General features: G+C 43.7%; 1 protein-coding gene across 11 annotated transcripts in view; it reads left to right on the forward strand.

The window, feature by feature from the left end:
- Window positions 1-24,901, forward strand: part of SH3KBP1 (SH3 domain containing kinase binding protein 1) — a 340,719-nt gene that overhangs the window by 178,658 nt on the left and 137,160 nt on the right. For 5 of the 11 annotated variants that reach the window (XM_044234434.1, XM_044234427.1, XM_044234423.1 and 2 more), the window contains 4 exons: window positions 1,269-1,372; window positions 15,379-15,508; window positions 16,053-16,112; window positions 23,560-23,634. In XM_044234434.1, coding sequence (XP_044090369.1) covers window positions 1,269-1,372; window positions 15,379-15,508; window positions 16,053-16,112; window positions 23,560-23,634 — 369 coding nt within the window. The remainder of the gene's footprint in view (window positions 1-1,268; window positions 1,373-15,378; window positions 15,509-16,052; window positions 16,113-23,559; window positions 23,635-24,901) is intronic. The other 6 variants (XM_044234424.1, XM_044234425.1, XM_044234432.1 and 3 more) reach the window with 2 other exon arrangements.

A 24,901-nucleotide genomic window follows, 5' to 3' on the forward strand; every position in this document is an offset into this window, starting at 1 on the left:
TCTTCTGTACTGAGGTTCAGGAGAAAAATGAAGCGGAGAGAACTAGGCCATTGGCTTTTGAAACATATTGATCAGTGAGCCCATCAGATGGAGCAAAGACCTTCCCCTTTGTATGATGTCATGCTGCATGGGGGCCTCACTGTGGCCTGTGATCACCCCTGCAGGGATTTGCTTTCGCAGGGAAAAGACTAGAAAAGGAGAAGAATCACTGTAGGCAGTATCCAAAAATAATGTCGGCATTTCTAAATGTGTTTCCTTGAAGTCGTTGATCCCTTTGGTTTTCTAGGCCATGTGGTGGCAGGAGGGAACAGTGTGAGGTGGTCAGTCTTGAGCGACAAACTTCGGAGCAATGCGGGTGTCACTTCTTCTCTGCTATCCACCTCTCCCTGGCTTGGGCCTCCGCTGCTGCCTATCTGTCTCCCTACCCCACCCCCATCACACATACCACATGCATGTTCTTTCTGCCCACGGTGCATGTCTGTGGTGTGGACAGTCGCATCTGTACTTGAACCAGCTCTAAGCCAGGGCCTCCCAGTTGGGCCCCTCTGGGTGAGCGAGATGCTGTGACCTTGAGTGCCTCCGGTCAAGTGAAGTGTGGTTCTGGCTTTTATCTTGATTTGCCTGGGTTGGCTCTGTGTGAGCAGCCAGGGATCCTGCTAATGGGTCCCCTGGGACAGAGGGAAGAGGACCGAAGTGGATTTGTTGAAGCCCTGTGGGGCATTTGAAATGGCACCAAGGGCAGGCTGAAATCTACTAGCCTTTGCTTATCACGCCTGAGTTCCAGCGTGTTGAAAGGGTGATGATTAGTAAGAAAAAGGCCAGGCTACTTTATCTTTTCCTTTGCACATTTGGGAAAAATTTCCTCTGCCTTGCTAGCATTAGAAGCAGACCATTCTTTTTATTCTACCATATCACATCAGCTTCCATTAAAAATCAACAGCAGCAAGTACAAAGCCCCATCCGTGGAAAAGCGTTTAAGGCAGCAATGTGCTCCAGCGCTTCAGGGGAGGGCTTCTTGCCTTCTGCACCAACGGATCGGTTTCTCATACCCATGCCTTTCTGACCCAGCAGCTTTTAAAAGACCAAGAAGCATTGCTCTGCTTTCTACTGCCTCTCTCTGAGACCAGAGCTGCCGTGCCTCTAGCCATGTCCCAGAGAGCATATTTGAGACAAGTCAGCTTAATTTGCCTGCATGCCTAGGAAGCCTCTCTTTAAAAGCCAGTTTTAAGCCAAGAGCTGTGTCTAAATATTTTGCTTTTCCCATTTAGGCGAGCGACGGAGGCGCCGCTGCCAGGTGGCATTCAGCTACCTGCCCCAGAATGACGATGAGCTTGAGCTGAAGGTCGGCGACATCATAGAGGTGGTAGGAGAGGTAAGTGTGCCAGGTGGATGGGTGGGTGACCTCGCGCGGGCGCTCAGGACCCGCCCCTGGTTGGCCTTGCTGTGGCGGATGTTAGAGCCTAAAGAGACCTTAGCCGCTATCTGGCTGAGTCTCTTCTCCGAGGAACTGGGTTCCCAGACGGGAATGCCGCCAAGCCCGTTAGGAGCAGGTGTGGGCCATTTGAAATTACAGCCTTTCTCACACAGTGGACAAGGGCTTCTGAGATCCCGGGCCACTGGCACAGCTCTTCTCTCCTTCAACTGCCAGTGGACTCGGGCTCTACAGAGTGACCCTGAGCCGTCTCTTGAGGGTGAATTCAGTATTCATCGTGGGGGACACTGTAGATTCAAAAGGAAGGAGAAGAAGGGACATTTATAGAAGACTAGTAGTATGAGACAGGTGTGACAAGGGTCTTTACACGTTGGCCCATCGGGTGGCCCATCGCAAGCACTTTGTTTTGTGGATGAGAAAAGAGGCTCAAGAGACTCTAGAAGGAAAGAAAAAGAGAGAGACCCTGGAAGAGTCAGGGCTGAGGGTTGGAGCGAGGCCCACCTGGCTAGAGACCCATTGTCCCCTCCACTGTGCCGCGTTCCCTTAGTGCTGCTTGGTCCTGGGTACTCGGGGCCACGCCTGCTGGTGGAGTGTCCCACCATGCACTGACATGGGCCTCTCGGGCTCTGCTCCCCTGTCCTGGGCAATCCTGGGCCTCAGACTTAGAACCTTATCATTCATTCTGCTTCAGCTCATGTGTCTGTATATAGAAATACAGTTCTCCGAGAGCTTTGGTTTCATGAGTACCACTGGACCTTACAGAAACCCATGATCAAAAAAAGAAGCTAGAAGGCAAGGAGGGGATTAAGTGAACTGTGACTTGGGTCCAAGTGGAATCTGAGGCCTAGCCACCAGATTCCCTGATGCTCATATAAACATAAAGTGAGCATGCGTCAAAGTTTTATTTAACTCATTAACGAGGGGATCTGCAAGATGGTACGGTTGGCTCGAAGAGAATTGTGGAAGAGTATTTATAATGAGAGAGAGAGAGAAAATACTTGATTCAGATTGCTAAGGCAGATGCAGAAGTACATACTATCCCACAGGGCAGTACACTACAGCCTCTGAGGCTGTCTCTTCTCCGGGAATAAGGCACTTGTATCTCCGGCTGTCCAGATTTACTTTCATTGCTATCTGAACAGAATCCTTCTCATCAATTTTGGTTTTCTGTCGGTTAACATCCGCACTAAGGGAATCATAGTGAATATGGTGTCAGACAAAGATATCTCTCGAGAATCAGTTACTGGGACTCCCAGTGTGGCACTGGGAGGACACAAAATAACCCCTATCGCCTATTTCCTAGTTTTGGAGAATTTGTATTAATAGGCCATTCACCATTTTGGAGAGAGAGAGAGAGAGAGTGTGTGTGTGTGTGTGTGTGTGTGCAAGTGAGCAGGGGAAGGGGCAGAGGGAGAGGGAGAGAGAGAATCTTTTTTTTTTTTTTTTTTGAGAGAGAGAATCTTAAGCTGAGCCCAGAGCTTGACTCTCAGCTCACTCCACGACCCTGAGATCATGACCTGAGCTGAAATCAAGAGTCGGATGCTTAACCAGCTCAAATACCTAGGCGTCCCTCATTCATCATTTTGTATCCCTGTTGCCAAGCAGGGCACTTAGGAGATATTTGTCAAAAGCTGACTGAGTGAAACATGAACGGACAGCAGAGTAGAACATTTATGCTAGTGGTAGAAGGACAAATTTGGTAAGACGGAATCCATGCAAGAAGTTCCAAAGCAAAGAGTAAATAGTGTGACTAACTTAAAAAAAAAAGTTAAAATTTTGGTATAATTTGAAGAAACTTCAGCAAAACCCCCCCAGAGAACAACAAATGAGAAACATTTTACAATAAATGATCATGAAAAGTTATTATATATATCACATATGAAATTATATTAAAAAGGTACTATAACAACAATAAATAGTAAATAAATTTGCCATAAACACAAATCCCACAAAAAAAAACCTTTACCATGAGGAAATGTTCCACACTGCTCTTAATTAAATAAATGCAAATTAAGACAATAATGGGTCCTGCTTTTGAGAATCCTAAGAAAACATTTTGTGGTTAAGACTTGGTAATACCAAGGAGAAGTGACAACTTTGTATATCTTTATGATCCTAATATGAAGCTATTTAGCAGGGTATGGCAAGAGCTGTAAAAATCTGAACTAACATCCTTTGAGCCAGTAATCTCACTCCCAGGAATTTATCCAAAGAAAATAGTTAACAGAAAAAAAAATATGTGAAACATGTTAATTGCTTGTGATAATGAAAAATAATCAAGAGAGAGAACAGTTATGTGAATTAAGTGATATTATTCAACTAGAAGATTGTGAAGACATTAAGATGGTAAACCCAGAGGTCTTTAAATCTGTATTTATTACAATACTGTGTACTGTAATTTTCTGTTAAATTCTGCTAACCTGAGAACTTTTCAACAGCAGGGATCTGGTTTTGATCTATCTTAAATTACATGGTACCTGGAAGAGTGCCTGAAACCTAATACATACCTTAGTGAATGTTTTCTGAATAAGTAAGTGAATAAATGGAAATATGAAAAGATTTTTTTGCAAAAGAAATGAACAGATCAGGACACAAAATTGCATACACTAGGACACAGCCATGTAAAATACATCTCTGTCTGTGTGATTGAAGACTGTAAGGGAATGAGAATTGAAAATTGTTGTGTCACAGAAGCAGTTTTCCTTTAATGTTATAATAATGTTTTATGAAATACAAAGCAAGATAAGGAAAATTATTAACACATTCCTGGGAGATAGTGCCCACCCTCCCCTGCCCCTTGGCTGTAGGGAATGCGGGCATTGATCACTGAAGGAGAGGAGGGATCAAGTTGTTAGTTAACTCTTTGCACGGAGATGACTTAGGACATCCCTGCTGCAGGACCAGTGTCCTCTTAAGTGCCACGCTTCATGATGGTCTTGCTTCCCAGAGGAAAAAGGAAAAATATGTAACCTAGGATATTTATGTAAAATAAAACATAAAGGTTGGCCCTTTCAACCACATTTTAAAAAATTATATGATCAAAAATGAGTTTTCTCATTATGTCAATTGACTTTTTAATATTGCAGATACTGGGCCATTGTCACTGCATATTATAAAATATGTCTTTTTATAATGGATGTATAAATGCCAGTGGGTATTTTCTCATTCTACCGGAAACTAAAAAATAAACATCCCAAATCAATAAGAACTCTTCAATCACAGGGATAGATTGAGGTAACACCGTAGTTTTGCAAGACTTGGAAACCAGTCAATCTATTGGACAATAAAAATACGATAGATGATATCATGTATATGTGTCTAAATATGTTCTATTATTCTTGACTGATTAACAGATTGATTCTACAGTATTGCAATGCTACACACACACACACACACACACACACACACACACAAATACCCTACTCCAAAGGGAAAAAAAACCCAGACAACTCTTAGGAGGATTTTGGACGTATGGACTGTTTTTTTTTTAATTAATTAATTTATTTATTTATTTTCAGGGTAACAGTATTCATTGTTTTTGCACCACACCCAGTGCTCTATGCAATCCGTGACCTCTCCAATACCCACCACCTGGTTCCCCCAACCCCCCACCCCCTGCCCCTTCAAACCCCTCAGATTGTTTTTCAGAGTCCATAGTCTCTCATGGTTCACCTCCCCTTCCAATTTCCTTCAACTCCCTTCTCCTCTCCATCTCCCCTTGTCCTCCATGCTATTTGTTATGCTTCACAAATAAGTGAAACCAGATGATAATTGACTCTCTCTGCTTGACTTATTTCTCTCAGCATAATCTCTTCCAGTCCCGTCCATGTGGATACAAAAGTTGGGTATTCATCCTTTCTGATGGAGGCATAATACTCCATCGTGTATATGGACCACATCTTCCTTATCCATTCGTCCGTTGAAGGGAGACACAAATTAAAACCACATTGAGATACCACCTTACACCAGTTAGAATGGCCAAAATTAGTAAGACAGGAAACAACATGTGTTGGAGAGGATGTGGAGAAAGGGGAACCCTCTTACACTGTTGGTGGGAATGCAAGTTGGTGCAGCCACTTTGGAAAACAGTGTGGAGATTCCTCAAGAAATTAAAAATAGAGCTTCCCTATGACCCTGCAATTGCACTCTTGTGTATTTACTCCAAAGATACAGATGTAGTGAAAAGGAGGGCCATCTGTACCCCAATGTTTATAGCAGCAATGGACTGGTTTTTTGAAAAGTGTTGAATCAAGTAGAGAATCTTAAAACATGATATTTTTTATATATTAATTAAGTTAGATATATATCTTATTTAAGACCATTTAAGATATTTTATATCTTATTTAATTTTGCCTGAAAATATAAAAACGTACATTCATTTGCCATTTGTCACCATAAGCTCATAGGGTCAAGGTGTTTTCCTTGAATATGGGTTTGTTGGTTTGAGTTCCATCCTCTCTGCTTCCATAGTGCCTCCTTCATGATTTCCATCAGTTTCTTTAAAATGGATTGATACTAACACAAGGAAAGCAACCAGAGTACCCCCTCCTTCTAAAGAAAGTTCTGCAGTACAGCGCCCCCCACCCTGTCTCTTCTGATTGTCTTATCTGCACCTAATTTGGCAGCAGGGTTTTGTTTTTTTTTTTAAACTTTCACATCGTTTACCTTTTCCCCTCATCACCACAAACTTTGTCTTCACACCTACCTGGTTTTTGAGCCATGTAACCACATGGTGGGCTCACAGAGCAGCGGCCTGTGCAGGTTTGGGTAGATGCAGCCTGACCCCCGCCTGGCAGGAGCCAACTGCCAGGCCCGAGTGCTCAGCCCAGATGGGCATGCGCAGGGTGGCTCAGAGAAGGAATTCTGAAGGCAGGGCTGGCTGGGCTGAGTACACCTGGCAAAGTCACCTTCCTCAGAAAAGCACGTAGAATTCCTCTGTCTCCTGAGTAGAGACAGGGACCCAGCACTCATCGTTAGATTCAGCTTTGTGAACCCAAAGGAACTGGGCTGCCAGTTCGAAAGGAAGAATAGCAGACTGAGTTCTTGTTGCTGCTTTTTTTTTTTTTAAGAAAATCACTATAAATACACACTTGTGTCTTTTTTGTCCAGAGTGGAGAGGACTGGACAATGCAGGTGAAATTGTAGTTATAAGACCAGAGATGGTATATAGACAAGCTTGTCAGGAGTAATGGCATTTGAGGGCCTCTAGAGTTTCAAACCTGGCTTATTGACCTATTTTTTTAAGTGCATTGAAACCTCTGTGTTTTCCTGTCTGTGTTATCCAGAGCCTGGGAAATGAGCCACTTTTCTTCTCGTGTTGGATGAGCTTGGTCTCAACAAGTCTGTCTGAGTCGGGGCCCAAGGAATATTCAGAGATTCTTGCTTTTATTTGTTCCTTGTGGTTTGTTTTTGAGGTATTTTTCAGTGGTCCCGAGTCAGGCTCGCTGTAGATCAGTGGCTTTCATTTCAGATTTTAAGCCTGATCTGGCCTTATAGTTTGCAAAGGTGGTAACTTGCACTTTCAAGAAACATAGGCATCTTCTCATACCTACAAGGTGGGTTTGGTTCTCTCATCTTGAGTTCAATGAACTGTTGAAATTCTTCAGAAGTTTAACTCAATCAGACAACCTTTGTGGGTACGGATGCGCAGTTATGATATTGTGAATTATAATAAGAACTATATATGTCTGGTCTCTGGCACAGAGCTCCTAAAACTCTTGGAATTTCCTATAAGAGCGATAAAGGTGTCTTCCCTTATGTTAATGAGGTGACTTTTTGAAACACCTGAGCAAAGAGGCCAGTTGCCAGTGGAGCCAGTGGTGGAACTTTCAGCCCCACCCACTGACCCTGGTGAGGGGAGAGGGCCTGCAGGTCGAATCAGGTGCCAGGAGCCAGTGAGTTCATCAACCATGCCTATGTACTGAGGCCTTCGTTAAAAACCCCAGAGGACAGGATTCAGAGCTTCTGGGTTGGTGAACATGTGGAGGTGCGTGGAGAGTGGTGCCTGGAGAGGGTATGGAAACTCCACGCCCTTTCCCCGTGCCTTGACCTGTGCATCTCTTCCATCGGACTGTTCCTGAGTTATATCCTTTTCTAATAAATCAGTGACCTGGTAAGTAAAAATTTCCTGCTCTAGGAAATTAATTGAACCCGAGGAGGGGATCATGGGAACCTCTGATTTATGGATCCGAAGGGTAGGTAACAATCTGGACTTGCAAGTGGCATCTACGGGGGTGGGGGTGGGGGCAGGGAACAGAGCAGTCTTGCAGGTCCGAGCTCTTAACCTGTGGGATATGCAGCTGTTTCTGAGTAGAGAGTGTCAGAATTGAGTTAAATGGTAGGATACCCAGCTGATGTCTGAAGAATTGCTTGTTGGGGTGGGGGAACCTCTTTCACCCCCCACACACATTGGAACTGGGTCCAGGGATCCTAAATAGCAGGAAATCCTCATTTCATTCTTGATGTAAGAACTTCAAAGACTTGCCTTTTGTTTTGTGCTTGCCCATAAGAAGTCAAGTTTATTTAAAAGCTGATTAGTTACTAGGTAATCCAAGCATACCCAAATTCTTACCCATCAAGGCACCCCTTGCTTTAGAAGGGTTTATCTTTTCCAAAAAAGAGAGAACATTAATATAAAAATTTGTTTATTAGAATGTGATAATCCAAAATGCTTAGGCTGCTCTACAGTCATTTCTTCCAGTGATTTTGGGTAGACATGTCTGGTGATATAATTTGCAGAGGTGACAGAGCATGTTAAGGAGAGGGACGTCACGATTAGAAGAAAAGGTGATTAGATTAGCATCATCAGCCCACAAAACAGACTACAACTGTATAAAAGCAACATATTTGCAAGTCAAAATGTATTTATAAGAGATTTGCAAAGCTATGGGATTTATCAACTATTTGAGCTCTTACTCTGTGACAGAAGCTGGGTTCATGGAGATTTAGAGATTTATTGAATGGAAACTGTCTTGAAACATGTTCAGTATAGTCAGGGAGGGTAAGATATGCACAGCTAAGAAGGTAACTAAGAACCCAGGATGCTAGGAGAGCAGCAAACGATGGCACTGACAAATGAGGAAGGATTTAAAAACAAAGGCACTGGGGCGCCTGGGTGGCTCAGTGGGTTAAAGCCTCTGCCTTCAGCTCAGGTCATGATCTCAGGGTCCTGGGATGGAGCCCTGCATTGGGCTCTCTGCTCAGCAGGGAGCCTGCTTCTCCCTCTTTCTCTCTGTCTGCAAGAAAAAAAAAAACACCAACCAAAACAACAACAACAACAACAACAAAAAGGCACTCAGCGAAGGTGAAGAGGATGCTTCCGAGAACAAGAACTTCAACCACAGGCACGGGGAAGATGAGAAGTATTTGGATTCTTTCAGCAAGCACAGGGTATATTGTGTAAGGTGCTCGGCTGGTCTGGGATGGGGGGTGGGCAGGGACAGGGTGTTGGTACAGCCTTGCTCCAGAGTCAGGGATGACCTGGGAAGCTTCCGCGGCAGGTGTGGGGTATCAGGAGCAGAAGCTGGCCCCTGCGGCAAAATGCACAGGAGATAAGTGACAGTGCCTCCTACACTGAACTTTTTTAAATAAGATTTTTAAATTTTATTTATTTGTCAGAGAGAGAGAGTGAGCGAGTGTGCATAAGCAGGGGAAGCAGCAGGTAGAGGGAAAGGGGAAAGCAGGTTCCCTGCTGAGCAGGGAGCCCCATGTGGGAGTCGATCCCAGCACTCTGAGATCATAACCTGAGCTGAAGGCAGATGCTTAATGACTGAGCCCCCCAGGTGCCCCTCCTACACTGAACTTTTAAAGGAATACCCCCATGAAGGTATCTTACATATGGGTTTTGTGAGATTATCACAAACCCATAGATCATTTTGTCACCTTTGAGTAGTGGCAGGACAAAGCTTCAGGATCTTGATTCATCAGAAAGGTTATCTTGTTGGCTTGATTTACTCTTTGCTCAGATTTCCAAGTTGGAGTGATAGTAAGGCTTTAGCATAGGGTCATTTAGGAATTGGGGGACCTGTAGACTAGCCTGTAACAATTTTGAAGGACAGGACTGTCCTCTTCTCGAGAACAACCCTATCAAAAACCCTTTCCACTGTGAGGCAAATCATGGATATAGCTCTGTCTCATTGGGCAGAATTTGCTGAAGTCTTAAATGGAAATTGTGTATGTTTTCTTCAGTCATTGCCCTTTGAATTACTCTGCAGATTTCTCTTTTGAGGGGCCTCTTTCATGTAGAATAGGCTTATTCTCAGAAGAACGAGGGAATAAAAAATCACTTTCCTATGTGTATGGAATGTTGTAGCCTTGCCAGAAAGAGGTAATCAGACAGTGAACTACACAGGAATTGGGGGAAAATATTGGCCCCGGCCTTTAGGACCTAGAGAACACTTGTCTGTTTGGCTCAACCAGCTTTCCTGTCCCCACATCAACAGGAATGGTTATTTAAAGCAACTAAAATGGAAAATAATATAGGTGTTTATGCCATTAGGGAGTGGTTCCCTTAAAAATCTTTTTTTCACTAATTCCACTAATAGAAAAAGATATTTTCTAGAAACAATTTGTATTTTTTCAGCAATATCCAAAAGGTAAAACTACATGTTAGAACATTTATGTGACATTCTAGAAAAGGTGAAATCAGTCAGAGGTGATGAAAATCAGATAAGTGGTTGCTTGTGGAGGTGGATTGACTAGGAAGGGGCACGGGGAATTTTCTGGAGTGATGGAACTTTCTGTATATTGATAGAGGTATGGGTTACTTGGGTGCATATATGAAAACTGATTGACTTGTACTACTAAAACGTGTACATTATATGAATTATACCTCAATTTTAAAAACCTTTAAAAACTAAGTATTTCTCTGGCATTTAAAAATTTTTGAAAATACTTTCCCTTACCTCTCAAAGATGGGTGAAAGGGCCAGTGTGGAAATTCTCATTTAATTATGTCTGAATACATTTTTAATTCAGATATAATTGAAATTAAACACTGTATTAGATTTAGACATACAGCATAATGATTTGATACATGTATAGTATATGTTGTGATGAGGTTATAGCAATGATACATGGTTTGAAATTGTTGGGGCGCCTCGGTGGCTCAGTGGGTTAAAGCCTCTGCCTTTGGCTCAGGTCATGATCCCAGAGTCCTGGGATCTGCTCAGCAGGGAGCCTGCTTCCCCCTCTCTCTCTGCCTGCCTCTCTGCCTACTTGCAATTTCTGTCTGTCAAATAAATAAATAAAATCTTTTTTTAAAAAGTTGTTTTTAAGATCTACTGTCTTACCAACTTACAAATACATGATACACTACTGTTAACTGTAGTCACCTTGCTATACATTATATCCCTGGGATTTACTTATCTCATAAATAGAATTTTGTACCTTTTGACCCCTTCACCTCTTTCACCTACACCCCAGCCCTTGACTTTGGCAACCACCACCATGTTCTCTGCATCCATGAGTTTGATTTTTTTTTTTAAGATTCTACATAGAAGTGGGATTATATAGTACTTGTCTCTCTCTGACTAACTCCTCCTAGGGTCCTACCCTCAAGGAACTAGAAAAAGAACAAATGAACTACAAGATTGGTAGAAGGAAGGAAATAACAAAGATCAGAGAGTAAGTAAATGAAATCAAGTCTTAAAAGATAATAGAAAAGATCAGTGAAACTAAGAGTTCATCTTCTAAAAAGATAAACAAAATAGACAGCTCTTTAAAGCTAGCCTCACCAAGAAGTAAAGGGGACTCAAATAAAATCAGAAATGAGAGAGGAGAGGTTACAAATGATAACACAGAATGACAAGGGATTGAAGGAGACTAGTCTGAGCAATTATTCACCAACAAGTTGAACAGCCTAGAGGAAGTGGATAAATTTCTAGACCTATAAAGTCTGAATATATTTTGAGGAAACTTTTAGAAATGTTAAGGTGTGGGCCTTTCCTTAAAGCTTGACTTTTCCATTTTTCTTTCTGGAAAGAGTGGTAAAACAGCTCTGGGAGCAATAAAGCTAACCTCATTTACCTGTGCGCCTCTCCCTCCGCCCCGCTTCTCTGACTGAGATTTGGACTACAAAGGGTTAATTGCGCATAGAAAGCCATAACAGCCCTTAAATGGGTTTTTCTGTCTTGCTACTCACACCCTGAGGTAGACTTTAGACCTGGTAAAGCTGTTATTCCCTTTCTCAGCACAGTTTACCAGGTAAAACTTCAATGCTGGTTAAGTCGAAACTATTCTGAATGTCTCTGTACCTCGGACAGCCATGGTCATCTTTGTATCCACAGGCGTTCTCTCTTTAGTGCCTTAAAAATGTAGATAATGTGTGTAAAATTGGGAGGATGTGTTGACATTTGCCCAGCTGCTTCCCCAACTTCTAGCAGGGCTAAATAGCTAGAGATGTGCTTTTTGGGCTCTGAACCCACTTAGATGCTGGTGATTGTGAAGACACAGGAATTGCAAGGCCCCCAATGCAAACTGTTGAAATGCTTTTATGTGTCTTTCTTTCTCGAACACAGCCAGGTGTAAACTACCCTATTTCTGGTTCTGGACTGAAGACAGGGTTCTCTCTTAGGACAGAGCCATGGGCTCCAGATCTGGCTGGGTTGGGCTCAGGGGCGCAGGGTGGAGGCTGTTCTCAGCCCAGAGGCACTGCCGGCGGCGGCAGGCTATAGATGAGTGTGTGTTGCGGTGGGGGGGAGGGGGGCATCAGTTCCCCTTTATTACTCCCTTTGGGGCAGAAATGGTAAGCCCTTGGTGACATCCATAATCCACAGTTTATTACAAAGGGACACATTTCTTTCTCTCTTTTAAATATAGAAACAAACATAAGCAAGCTTGATTTCTAAGCAGAGGTGCACAGGTTCTGTATGGTCCTTTCTTTGTTGCAGGAGCTTCTCAAGCACACTGTGTTTGTTTCATTCCCCTGTGAATCTGCCCCAAGGCCCTGGAGCAGTGCCGGATAGGTGCTTATTAAATGTAGGTCAAATAGGGAGGGCCGCGGAGACCTGGGCTTGGTGGGACTTCATTAAGAACGGTGGCTACCAGCATCCTGTCTCTCGGTCCCATTTGCTCCTCAGAGCAGGGCACATCGTTTTGTGCGGTAATCAGGGCTTCAGAGACCCCCCATGGAGGGCTCCCCTAAATTTCCCTGCTTTTCATTCTTATTCATTCAGAGTGTGGGGTACGGTGCTTTACTCTTTGAATGAATGAGTGAATGAATGAATGAATGAATGTAATCACTCTGGGCTTCACTGTCCTCATCTTAATACAGGAAGTTGAACTCTAGAATATTGCTGAAGAGGAAAAGTGGGAGAGTGACCCTCATTTTTTTCTTTTTCTCGTATCTCTAGCCTGAATCTTAGAACCAAAGCAGCTGGCTATAAGAAGGGATAGTACTGAAAGGTTCTTGCTGGTACAGGGACCAGACCCCCTCCCCCGCCCCGCCACCACCACCACCACTGTGGCACCTATAATGAGAAATGAAGCCCCCCGGGCCCTGAGCGGTGGTTGCGCTGCCTGTCCCTCCACACCGCGTGCCTAATGATAGAGCTCTGCTGCTTCCTTGTTGGCCACGCCTCTCAGACTGTGCTGTGACACTGATATCGGCATCTGGGGGTGTGGTGAGGCAAAGACACCCCTGTTTTCCCGGCAGGCAGCTAACCAATCCCTCACTCCTTCGGGGATCTCAGGCTCCAGCCGCTTATTAGTGGGAACAGGGATGTTTTAGATACTGTCGAGCTGAATCAGATGGAATTGGCCCAGCTGCCCTGCGCTGTCGGGGATTCTGCTAGGGACTGCTCATTTGCAGTCCACGCCCTTGGTTTTTCCCTCCTGCCCCATGATTCTGGGAGAAAGAAGGTCATTTTATGGTTCCTCATTCAGGACAGGCACAAAGGATCCCCCACCACAAATCCGGTGACTATTTCTATTCAGGCTCATGGCGAATTTTCCCAACCATCCTAATCCTATAAAAAGCTGCTTGAAAGAATAACACATATCGGTTGAGTCGGCATAGAAACATGGAATGGTTTCAAGTGAAGTGCTGTTAAATGCCACGATGTGGTATTGAACAGTCACTGGGACAGTTGTTCATAGATGTCTGGATTCTTTCCCGAAGATTCTGTGATCACGCAGATATAATTGCCGCTCTGCAAGCCTGCCTCCCGTGAACTCCCTCACAAGTACTCCAGACACCATTCTGATTGTCTCCATTCCACAGGTTCTGTCAGCTTCCCCCTTTCTGGAGTGTCTCGCAAACATGCCCCCCCGCCCTACTTATATGTATCTACCATTTCTCCTCTTCAAGGCCAACCTTAATTTTTGATTTCTTTTTTTCTCAAAGCCTTTCTGTAGCATCCCCCACCTGGGTGAGCTTGACTTTGTGCAACAGGTTTGTTTGTGCTAAGTCATGGCATTTTCCCCATCTATTTACCTCCCATTGCTAGTTTTTAGTCACACCCATCCTCTCCCTTTTAACCACATGCCCTTTCTACCTCGGTAGATTGTCATCTGCTTCAGGGAGGAAAAAACCATGTCCTATACAGTTTTATGTCCCTAGTACAGAATCCTAATACATCTGTCTCTAACACTGATCGAGTGTATGCGTTACCCCCATTGTACAGACAGGAGCCAGGGTTCCTTTGGTAGGAAATACGAATGAGGTTATGTAACTGCTGAGCTTCAGTAGGATTTGAACTGGGCTTTTTTGACTTTAATATTCTTTATCTTTTTAAATTTTTTTAGCTGTTAAATCCTACTTATCAGTTTGAGTTGGTGTTATACGCATGTGATAAAAACAAAACAAAACACACAAAAAAACCAAGTCCAAGCGTTCAGGGTCTCTTTCTGTTAAATTGCACGGCACAAGTAACAAGCACAAGTACGTGCTTGTTCTCAGAATGTCCTGTTATTTCTCTTCAAGAAGCCGCCTCGGTGTTCTGACTTGTGACTTCTGCTCTTCTGTTAGTGGTTCCATCACAAAATCTTGGGATGACTTTTTACCTTCCTCTTGCTTGTCCCAGCTAATGGGTAGCTCAAGACCAGTTACTACCTCAAAGGGACTTCAGATGCATACCTGCCTTCTCCCTTGTCCCCGCTCCCCCGCCATCCGGCCCTCACTCCCCTACGCAGAGGACTGCAGTAGGGCCGCCCTCCCTCGCTCCCTTCACCCTGTCGCGCTTATCTCAGGGTACTCTAGGAGCCTTCGGAAACCTGCAGGGAGTCCTGCTACCTTCCCATTGAGTTCTTAGCTCAGGGCATCTTACCTGTTTTTGTTAGGCTGTCTAGGTAGTTTAGGTAGTCTAGGGAAGCCACTGTCACTTGTTAAATAATGGTTTTAAATGCTTAAAATACAGGATTACAAAAGGGAACCATTGAAATAGCTACCAAGCTATTTTAAAAGCAAATTTTGATATGAAAATCTGTGTGATTTCCTATTATAATTAAGAAATAATTCTGTAATGCATATATTAAATGACAAGGTCCCCAGCAGGTGTGGTAACTACCACCACTTCCTAGTAGTCCTCGGGGCAAGCGGTATCTTGAGATGCTGGCAGCTTCTGTGCTGTGATATGAAAATGTCCATCATTTGTTTGGTGACGAGTCATGGGTCCTTCTACTACGACTGTCTTATCTTCATTTTGTGACCAAAGGAAATGCCGAATGTCAGTTTGACATTAGTGAACATAAATTATTCATTCCTTTCCACTTGTGTTTTTGGCCCCCAGGTTCAGCCCCCCTCCCCCGCCCACCCCGCCTTCCTGAGTCTGAATCTCAAGATTCTGTGAGGTCTGTGATCTCATTCCCGGTCAGCTTGTAAGCTTTGGGTCCTCCCGCTCTCCCTGTGTGGGCTCTGCACTGTGCACCATACAGATGGGGGAGAAAACTGGGAGCCACGGTGTCTAACCTGAGCGCTGCATCTCTGTTCTTCTGTTTGCATCTGTGCAGGTGGAAGAGGGATGGTGGGAAGGCGTTCTCAATGGAAAGACCGGAATGTTTCCTTCCAATTTCATCAAGGAACTGTCGGGCGAGTCGGATGACCTGGGCATTTCTCAGGATGAGCAGCTCTCCAAGTCAAGTAAGGAAGTCCCCCGTGCAAGGGGGGTGGGGGCACCGGCGGGTGCTGCTCCAGCCTCCCCGCTGTTCTGTAGCCCTTGCCGGGGGACGGCGACAGAAGCTCACGAGTACACTTCTGCTTGTGCTGCCTTCACCCCTGCAGTGTAGTGGGTTATCCTTGTAAAGGTGTGAACTGCACCTTCACGCGTGCACAGGCAGATGCTGTCCATCTCTCAATAGGTGACCGTCAGCCTTCGTGCCATTTTAATAGTCCCCTATGGCTCACATTACTGTTTTCATACCCTTCTCTCACTGCAAGTGGATCATTATTTTTTAAATGAACCAAATGAGACTGTATTTCTCAGCATCCTTTGAGGAACTTGGAGGAAAATGGCACACGCACGCACACAAAAACCGTTGGTGGTGAGAAGTGCTGTGTTCGGGACGACTGCGTGCCAGTTTCCTTACCAGTTTGACAAGACAGCTGAGAGGCCAGCCCCACCTTGGGTGAGCATGTGTGTCTTTCTGCGATGGTGAGAACGAACTCCAGGTCTTTCTTTCTCCAGGGCCTGAAGCTCTCCTCCCTCCAGCTTCTCTGCTGCCCTTTCCAGCTCATGGAGCAAAAGGTCAGGACCGGGAAACTTTGTTCTCCCAGTCGCTAACCCAACTTCCCACGTGGGCGTCTGTGTATCTCTTGTGCCGTCTTGAGCCAAGGTCATGGCGTGAATGTCGTACGAGGCTCGACTGTGTCATGGTGGCGCGGCACTCCTTGGGTTTGCAGACCTCCCTTTCTAAACTCTGTGCTGTCCAAATAATACTGAACCATCTTTCTTTTCCGTTTGGAAAAATCTGGCTAGAGCGGTGTTCCCAAGTTAGAAGTGTCTCTTTTATTTAACCAGTAGTCCGATGGACAGACTCCCAGTTTGGAGGTAAAGCCACTTCTGGAAAAGTGCTCAGATGACCTTCTTCATTTGGGCTCAGCAGCTCAGGCCTGTGCAGCCTGCCATCCGTAGAAACAGCAGCTCTGGCTGCTTGGCTCCCAGGCTTCAGCAGTATCCTTTCCCTCTACTGCCAAGGCCAGGGACCTTACCCCTGAACTCCATTCCATCCGAGGGTCTATGGGAGGAAAGATGGGAGGTGATTTTGGAGCAAGTGAAGTACCTTGGAGCCCCTGCTGCCTTCTCTGGCTTGGGGTGAGGTTATTCTCCGCTCACATGGCCTGGCTAGCGAGTACAGCCGGGAGGGCAGTGAATGTCCTTGACCTTGTGATAATGGGAGTTGCTGTAGGTCCTGAACTGCTCATCGATTCTGATTGTCTTGGTGTCTCCTTTTATACATGGGAATAGTGCCGTACCTGGTAATTGGGTCCTATGATAAGAATACTTTACCTCAGGGGTGTTGTGGATTAAATGGGCTTTCTTGGAGGGAGGACCAAATCAGGTAATCATACCGTTATTTCTATGGGGAAGTCCATTATGAGTTCTAATAGCAGTAATTTATATAAATCATCTCACCCACATGGGGCTGTCCATAAATGGTCACTTTCATTGTTAATCATGATAAACTCTTGGAATATAACCAGTTTGTATGTTGAGGCTGACGTACACTGATTGGTAACCTGCTCACTGAAGCGTTTTGTCTCTGCCTGTGGAAATTACTTTGAGATTCCTTTACCGATGCAGAAGAGGAGATCTAGAGAGGTATGGGACAACCTCTCTGGGAGAACCTTGACTTCTCGGTGTTCTGCCATGTTAGCTATGCTTTCACAGCAGGAGGGGCAAAGAAGTAGTGCCTTCTTTATTTTGGAACTATTGAAATAAACTGCCTCCTCTTGCTCTAACTCAATATGGACCTTTGAGCCTGCCTGCCCCCCTTGGCTCAAAGTGCATAGTGCTGGAATTTCTGGGACAGGAGGTTAGGAGACTGAGTGGAATGGTCTCTCTGGGCACTTAGCCTTCCTTCACATGTTCAGGGGCTGCTTCTCTTGGAAAGGTGTTCCACCAACACTCATTCAGTTAAAAGCCCTCCATTTCAGAACTAGGAGAGCCCAAAAGTTTCAGCAGCCATGTTAAGTTACTACAGAACCTGTCCCTTATTGAGGGGTTTTGAGGTTCCTGAAGAGGCATTATCTCCTAACAAAGATGGATGATTCTGAGGTAACTACATGGCCTTGGCAGTCTTCCTGTATATATGGTTAAGGACAAGAGGGCCCATCTCTCCATCTCTCCATCTGTCTACCCATATCCTCCCTCCCTCCCTCCCTTCTTTCCTTCCTTCCTTCTTTTCTTCTATTCCTCATTCATTCAGCCTTTGCTGAGCCCCTGTTGTTACTGAGATATTCCACAAGACACCGAAGATACAAAGTCCCTGCCATCAGTGAGCTCACATTACAGAAAGGGAGTACACAAACCGGAAGTTCACGAAGGTGCCCCAGGTGCTCCATGTGTCTGAGGAAAACGGTGGAAAGGCCAGTCCTGTTAGGTTGTGGGAACAATGGTGGTCACCAAGGACTTCATACAAAAGCAGATGTGATGATAATGTCCCCAGGGCTTGCTGAATAGAAGTAATCCCCTGAAAGAGAAATAGCATCTCTCAGCATTCAGACTTTTCCATAGCTATTTACACTCTGATGATACAATGTCTGTCAGGATGGTAGAATGTATAAAATGCAGCCCAGATCACGTACAGAAGTGAGGTATACTGGTAGGATTTGTCTAAACAGAACCTTTGGTTTTAGAATGATTCTGTTTATTCCCTATTCGCAGAGAATGCCATCAGTAGTTTGCGTATGCTTTACTTTAAAATTTTTTTTATTTTAAAGGAATTATAGAGTCACAGGAAGTTGAAAAAAAAAAACCAACAACAAACCCAGGACTGTACAGAGAGATCCCATGTACTGCTCATCCAGTTTTCCCCAAGGATAACATCTTGTGTAACTGTAGGAAATACCTATTTACTTCTATCATAAAACTGAGAAAGACAAAGTTAGTTCATGCACAAAAGAAATCTAGGTTTTTACATTGGTACGAGCTAAACTGTACTTAAGGTCTTTGTTAGACCAGTCCACTTAGTATTCCTAATGTTTATGCCATTTTGGTAACTTTTAGAGAGCCTTGTGGCTTCAGATGAAAAATGCTCTTAATTTAAATGCTATTAGACATCAGGCTGAGTTTTTTTAAGACAGGTCAAATCTGTGTCCTGGTACATATAAAGAAAACTTTGTATACATTGTATCCTTGTATATATCTTTGTTGCACACACATACACACACACCCCTATATGTGCACATAATTATTTGGTATTTGTACTTTTTACATTTCTATTTCTGGAAAGTATTTGAGCATAGTTATTAAGTTGAATTTTGTCAACTGATGAATGAATGTAATACAAGAAACCTGGCATTATATTTCTAAGGAGCTGTGCCCAGACGGCTTGACACGTGGCAGGTGTTCAATAAGCACTTGCTGAATCCTTTTTTACTCGAAGGAGGCCTTTTGATCTTTGAATGACAGGTGCAAATTCCTTGAACTTGCTTTTCTTTTACCCTGATGTATTTTTATATATGGTGGTTGGTAATGAAAATCTCCAAACTTTAGATCTTTGTTCAGGGTAGTCCAATCTGTCAAGGAAAGAATTACAGCAATTGTATTGGTTGAAATGTTATTTAAACCTTTTACCTCAGATGAGAACATTCATAGCTATGTAGTAGCAGAAACATTTTGCTCCATGTTTGAATTTGAAAACACTATTGTATTTTATGCAATTTATGGAATATTAAAGGTACTTTTTCACAGAGGTTTTTATTGTAGAGCATTTCTAAGACATACACAAGTCAAGAGAATAGTGGTAATGAACTCCTGGTGGTTTCAGCACCCAGCTTCAACATCCATTAGCCTGTGGCCACTCCATTGCAATTATACCACGGCCCCGTGCTCCCCCATGTTATTCTGAAGCAAACTCCACATAGCATGTAATTTCAGCCTTGAATATTTCAATATGTATCAATAAAAGGGGGGGTCTTAAAATCCTTATCACACCAAAAAAAAAAAATGGCAGTTCCTCAGTGTAATTAAATATACAGTCAGTGTACACTTTCCCCTCATAGTGTTTTGTTTTGTTTGAAGTTTTATTAAGTGATCTCTATACCCAACATGGGGCCCGAACTCATGACCTGATCAAGAGTCAGATGCTCTACTGACTGAGCCAGCCAGGCGCCCCATAGTCTTCTATTTTTAATATAGTTTGTTAGTTTGAATGTGCATTCAGAGGGGGTACATGCATTGTGGCTTGTATCTGATTATAATCAAATGTGTTGCAAGTCTTTTGAAATCTATAGATTCCTCCATGTCTCCAGTTTCTCTTACAATTTTTGTTAATTAATTTATTTCTTTGCTGGAGAGAGAGTACAAACAAGGGGAGTGGGAGGTAGTGGGAGAGGGAGAAGCAGACTCCCTGCTAAGAGAGAACCTGACCTGAGGCTCAATCCCAGGACCCTGAGATCATGACCTGAGCCGAAGTCTTAACCGACTGAGCCCCCCGGCGCCCCTCCCTTTTAATTTTTTACTGACCAAACTGAGGTCCTTTGTCCATTAATTTCCCACCATCTGTCTTGGCTGATTTCGTCTCTTTTATACTCTTGACTCTTGTGTTCGTGTATATTGATAATCACATATGGGGGCTTGATTAAATTGAGGTTTGAAATATATATATATTCCCTAAAATGTCATAGATGGTGGTGTATCATCTATATGGAGGCTCATAATGTCTAGCTGTCTTTCTTTTTGAATGTTAGCAGCCACCGATGATTCTCATCCAGATCTGCTGGGACTTGCAAAATGACACCAACAAGGAATTTTCTTTAAAAGAATGCAATGGGCTCCCATGTAGCAGACCAATGGTGAAAACATTTTGAATAAATTAGTTTTTTTTAAAAGATTTTATTTATTTATTTGACAGAGAGAGATCACAAGTAGGCAGAGAGGCAGGCAGAGAGAGAGGAGGAAGCAGGCTCCCTGCTGAGCAGAGAGCCCGATGTGGGACTCAATCCCAGGACCCTGAGATCATGACCTGAGCCGAAGGCAGCGGCTTAACCCACTGAGCCACCCAGGCGCCCCAAATTAGTTTTTTTTTTTAATTAGGTTTTTAAAAAAGAAAACATCCAAGAGGTTGTAATAATAGTGTAGGCAGAATCTTACGTTAGGAATGGAAAGGCATTCAGAGATCTTCCAGCCCGGTCTCAGATAAGAACCCTAAAGTCCAGTGAAACTGAGTCCTGGATGTGGTATGGCTTATGAGTGACGAGGCCACAATTACATGCAGGCTTTTCACACACACTTTGGTATTGCCTTTATTCTGGCCTGCAGTTTACCATTTCACAGAGCATCTGACAAATTTCAAATTTGAGTAGAGTTTAGATTATTTCTACTTATTATTGCAGATCATTAATTATACTGATATTATATTAAGGTATAATCAGAGAATATCCTGAATCCATAAGATTGATTTGCATGCTGAGGTAAATCCAGATGTTACTGTTTCTCAAACAAATTTTGCTTCACATTTAAGACATAAATGTTTCTTTCATTTCTAACATCTTTTTAAATATTACTGAATATCTCAGATTCTAAAGTAATTGTTGCAAAACAAAAAAAGTATTACTGTTAGCTTAAAAAAAATCAGCTACAGAAACTTTTTAAATTATTCTCCATAATTTTCAGAGGGACAAAATTTACATCTTCTTTCTATAACCGTTAATAACCAGGAGATTTCAGTTTGAATTGACTTTGTTGTTTTCCTAATTCCTTATCTTGGAATTTTAGATTCTGAAGCTTTAGTGACTTGTCAAGCTACAACAAAGATGGAGATGGCCTTTTAAAACGTGGGTCAAACCACTTTCATGATATGGAAGTATTGTATTTCATTAGTTATAAGATAAAGATTATTTTTTATTTTGTGCATTTTGTTCCTTTTAATATTAGATGTTATTTGTTTTGTATATGACCTTCTATTAGCATTGAAGAGCAATTAGCAAATTGATGAAACAGTTTAAGGCAAAATTAGATGCTCGAATAAGCATATAATTTTCTATTGGAATTCTAAAATTCTTCCCTTCTAGAGTGTTTGCTGCCTTCAGGTATTAGTACTTAATTGTGATAGTAGAGAGTATATCTCTTCCAATGGAATAAACAGCACTCATATTCATGAACTTTCCAAGTGCCCGTCTCTTTTGCGCTTTAGATAGAATGTGTGTGTCCTCACTCACCTGCTTCCCAGGCTCTGTTTCCTGTCACTTTGCTGCCAGTGGACCAGGTCTTTGCACCTACACTGGCCGTTCAGAGACATCAGAGCTGTGTTCTCCCTCAGTGATCTTCAGACTTGGTCCTGGGGAAGAACACAGGGAGGTGCTGTTGTACTTGGAGGGACTTTATCAAAATACTGATTCTTCTTCCACTTCCTTTTTCTGACACGAGAGGACCCCCACTGTTTAGTGTGGGAGGGCCTCACTTGCAAAACTTCTGCGTTCCTTAGGAATAGTGTCACCGTGGTGACCAAAGTGAAGTAGAATAAAAATTACCCAAATAAAACAAGCTGCTGTTATTTGCTCCTTTTTTTTTTTATGTCATCAAAGTTCTCAAGAATCTTTGGAACACTTTATTGTCTCTCTGGATGATTCTTATGTAGCCGGTGGTTTTGAACATCTAGGTTTTCCCTTTAATTGAAAGGAGCACAGCACATTTGTCAAAAAGGGCAGATTTCAGAATGAGGGTATCCCACCATGCCTGTAGGACATGGACGTGGGAAATGCCTGATGGCACTTCAGTTGTCCATCTGGTCATGCACAGTTCTCTTCATGTCTCAGGAGTGACATGGGCCAGAAGCTGACTTGAGTTTTCCATTTCCCTAAAGAACGTTCTAAGAAGTGAGACAAGTTGCTCCCTCCCTCTCAGCTCCTCTGTAAAACGTAGCCTGCCTTTCCCTCCTCAGACTTACTCTGAGTGAGCTGTATGACTTGCCTCTAGTTTGATAGTTAACTCATAAGCCATAAGAGAACCTGTTTGTTGGGTAATGTAGAGTAATGCATTTATCAATTGAGTTTGCCTTTAGCAGACCATTTTACCTGCCCATGGTATTCTCTGTAAGGGGTGTGTGTGTGTGTGTGTGTGTGTGTATGTGTGTACTCAAACTAGGACAGTGTGTGTATATTTTCTGTACTTAAAATTCCTGAGAAATTTGGGCTTTCACTGTGTGTCCAGTCCTATGCTCTTGATAACCTCTGCTTGTAACAACAAAATAGAGATAATTTGACATTTGACAGTGGGTGAGTCCTATGTCCTCATGCTTAAGTACAGTCTCATGACTGATAAGGCACAAGCTCAGTTAAGGTGTTTCAAGAAATAAGGTTTTCTGCTGTCCTCATTGCTGAGAAGAAAACCCCTTACATCTACGTGGACCGTATTGGTTTCAATACTCATTGATGAACACCCCCCCCCCCGCATATTAGTACCTTTTCTTGCTGAAAGGTACAAAGGGCAAAGTCTGTAAAGAGAATTCTGTGCCTTGTCGAGAATCTTGGGGTCATATATGGTCATGTATATCATTTTGTATTATACAGGGCCCTAGGGGTAGAAGATAAAAGATAATGGGCCTAAATCTATATTACACACGGGTCATACTCTCCAAAGGGGAGTTTGCCCTGTACAATTGAGTTCCTTAAGGAATCCAATTAATTGATGTCCTCTGGTTAATTGAGGTTTTCCTTTTCTTGAGTTCAAATGTGGAAATGGCTTCCAGGTTTAAATTGGGCGTAATCTACATGCCAGTTAGTTGCAGAGGCAAGCCCCTCTTCTGGGTGCTCGTTGCCATCGTGGTTGCGTGGGGACTTGGGGCTCATTCTATAACATTCTTAAATTCTGCCTAATGGTCTCTAATTAATTTGCCGATAAAACTCTTACAGCGGATTCATTGAAGGCAAGTTCAGTTAAAGACTCTCCCTCTTCCTTCTTTTGCCATCATTTGCTCCCCCTTCCCTCCTCTTGTTTTTCTCTCCCCTTCTCTTCTCTCATTCACTGTCAGGAAAGACTACCTTTGAAGGGACAATTCTGTACCGAGCTGCGCCGGGAAAGACGGAGGGCCACAGACGCTATTACAGTGAGTGACCTTAATGGCAGGAGGCAATTGTAAAGTTACCATCCGGTACTTGTGGTTCTTGACACGGCCGCACTTTCCTGAGCTGCTCATGCTTCTGCCAAGTGTCTGTGTGAATTTCCGATCCAAGGACATGGACTTATTTCCCCGAATAAGTGCTGTCTCCTTGGTGCGTGCTACGGGAGCATCCTCGTCACCAGCCCTGGCGCTTTCTTGTTTGCTTTGTGCCTCTGCCATGTGTGTAACATGCGTGCATGAACCATGCGTGCGGAGAAGGGACCGGTAGCATTTGTCATGGCATACATCCTTGTACCGGTATCTCTGGGCTTCTGGGGTGGCGTAAGATGGCTTCCCGGGGAGACGTCAACCTCTCCTGGTTACTGCTTTTCCTGAGTGGCTCATGAGAAGCCAATAAACCATTTCTTCCTTGTGTCGTTCAAAGAAATAAGAATGTGGCATGAAAGCCCAGGCCAGCAATGGCGTTCTGCTCTGCTCATTCTGCTAGTCACCGCATGACAGACTTCTTTTGGCAGGCCCCACGTATAGCCTTTTGTGCTGTGAGATAAAGCTGCCAAAAGTTGAGGGGTAAGGACATGAATGAGATTAATGAATGAGTTTCGTGAAGCTCTTAGAATGGTTCCTGCCACTGAATAACACTAGACACGTGAGTTCTAAATTTCAAATCAACAAAAATGGCTCACAGATCTGAATTGATCCGTGCTGGAATATTATGGTAAATTACACACAAGTGTAATTTATGATGTCATTTGGCCAGCCATGGAACGGAGAAAGCTTGAGGCTTTGTTCTTTTGTCACCTGGAAGGCAAAGCCTCCTCCGTGGTGTGCAGATACACGTAGGCACACACCCTGTGTCTGCAGAAGTAGTGGAAGAGGAGGTTCAGATGCGAACGCCAGAGCCATGCTTCTCACACTGTCAGTGGTGAAGCTTGTTTTTATTCCCCCCCCCCCATGGACGGAGAGCTGGTCTTGCTGTACGTGACTTTACTACGCATGCCATGTGCCGTCTGCATCTCACCACGGGCGTTTAACAGGCCAGGACTGGTCTGTCCCCTGGTCACCTAGATGAGTCCCCTGGCCACCTGTCTGAAGTCATACTGGTGCCCAGCGCTCCATGCGTTTCCAAGCGTGCACGCTTTTGTACCTGTCACAACCCCTTCATGACCTGGCCCCAGACCACAGACAACGCTCTGCACTGTACTGCCTGTGGGTGTCACTTAGCATTCTGAGCATGACATGGGGACAGTTTACG

Source organism: Neovison vison, chromosome X (genome assembly GCF_020171115.1).
Source record: "Neovison vison isolate M4711 chromosome X, ASM_NN_V1, whole genome shotgun sequence".
NCBI classification, from domain to species: Eukaryota; Metazoa; Chordata; class Mammalia; order Carnivora; family Mustelidae; genus Neogale; species Neogale vison.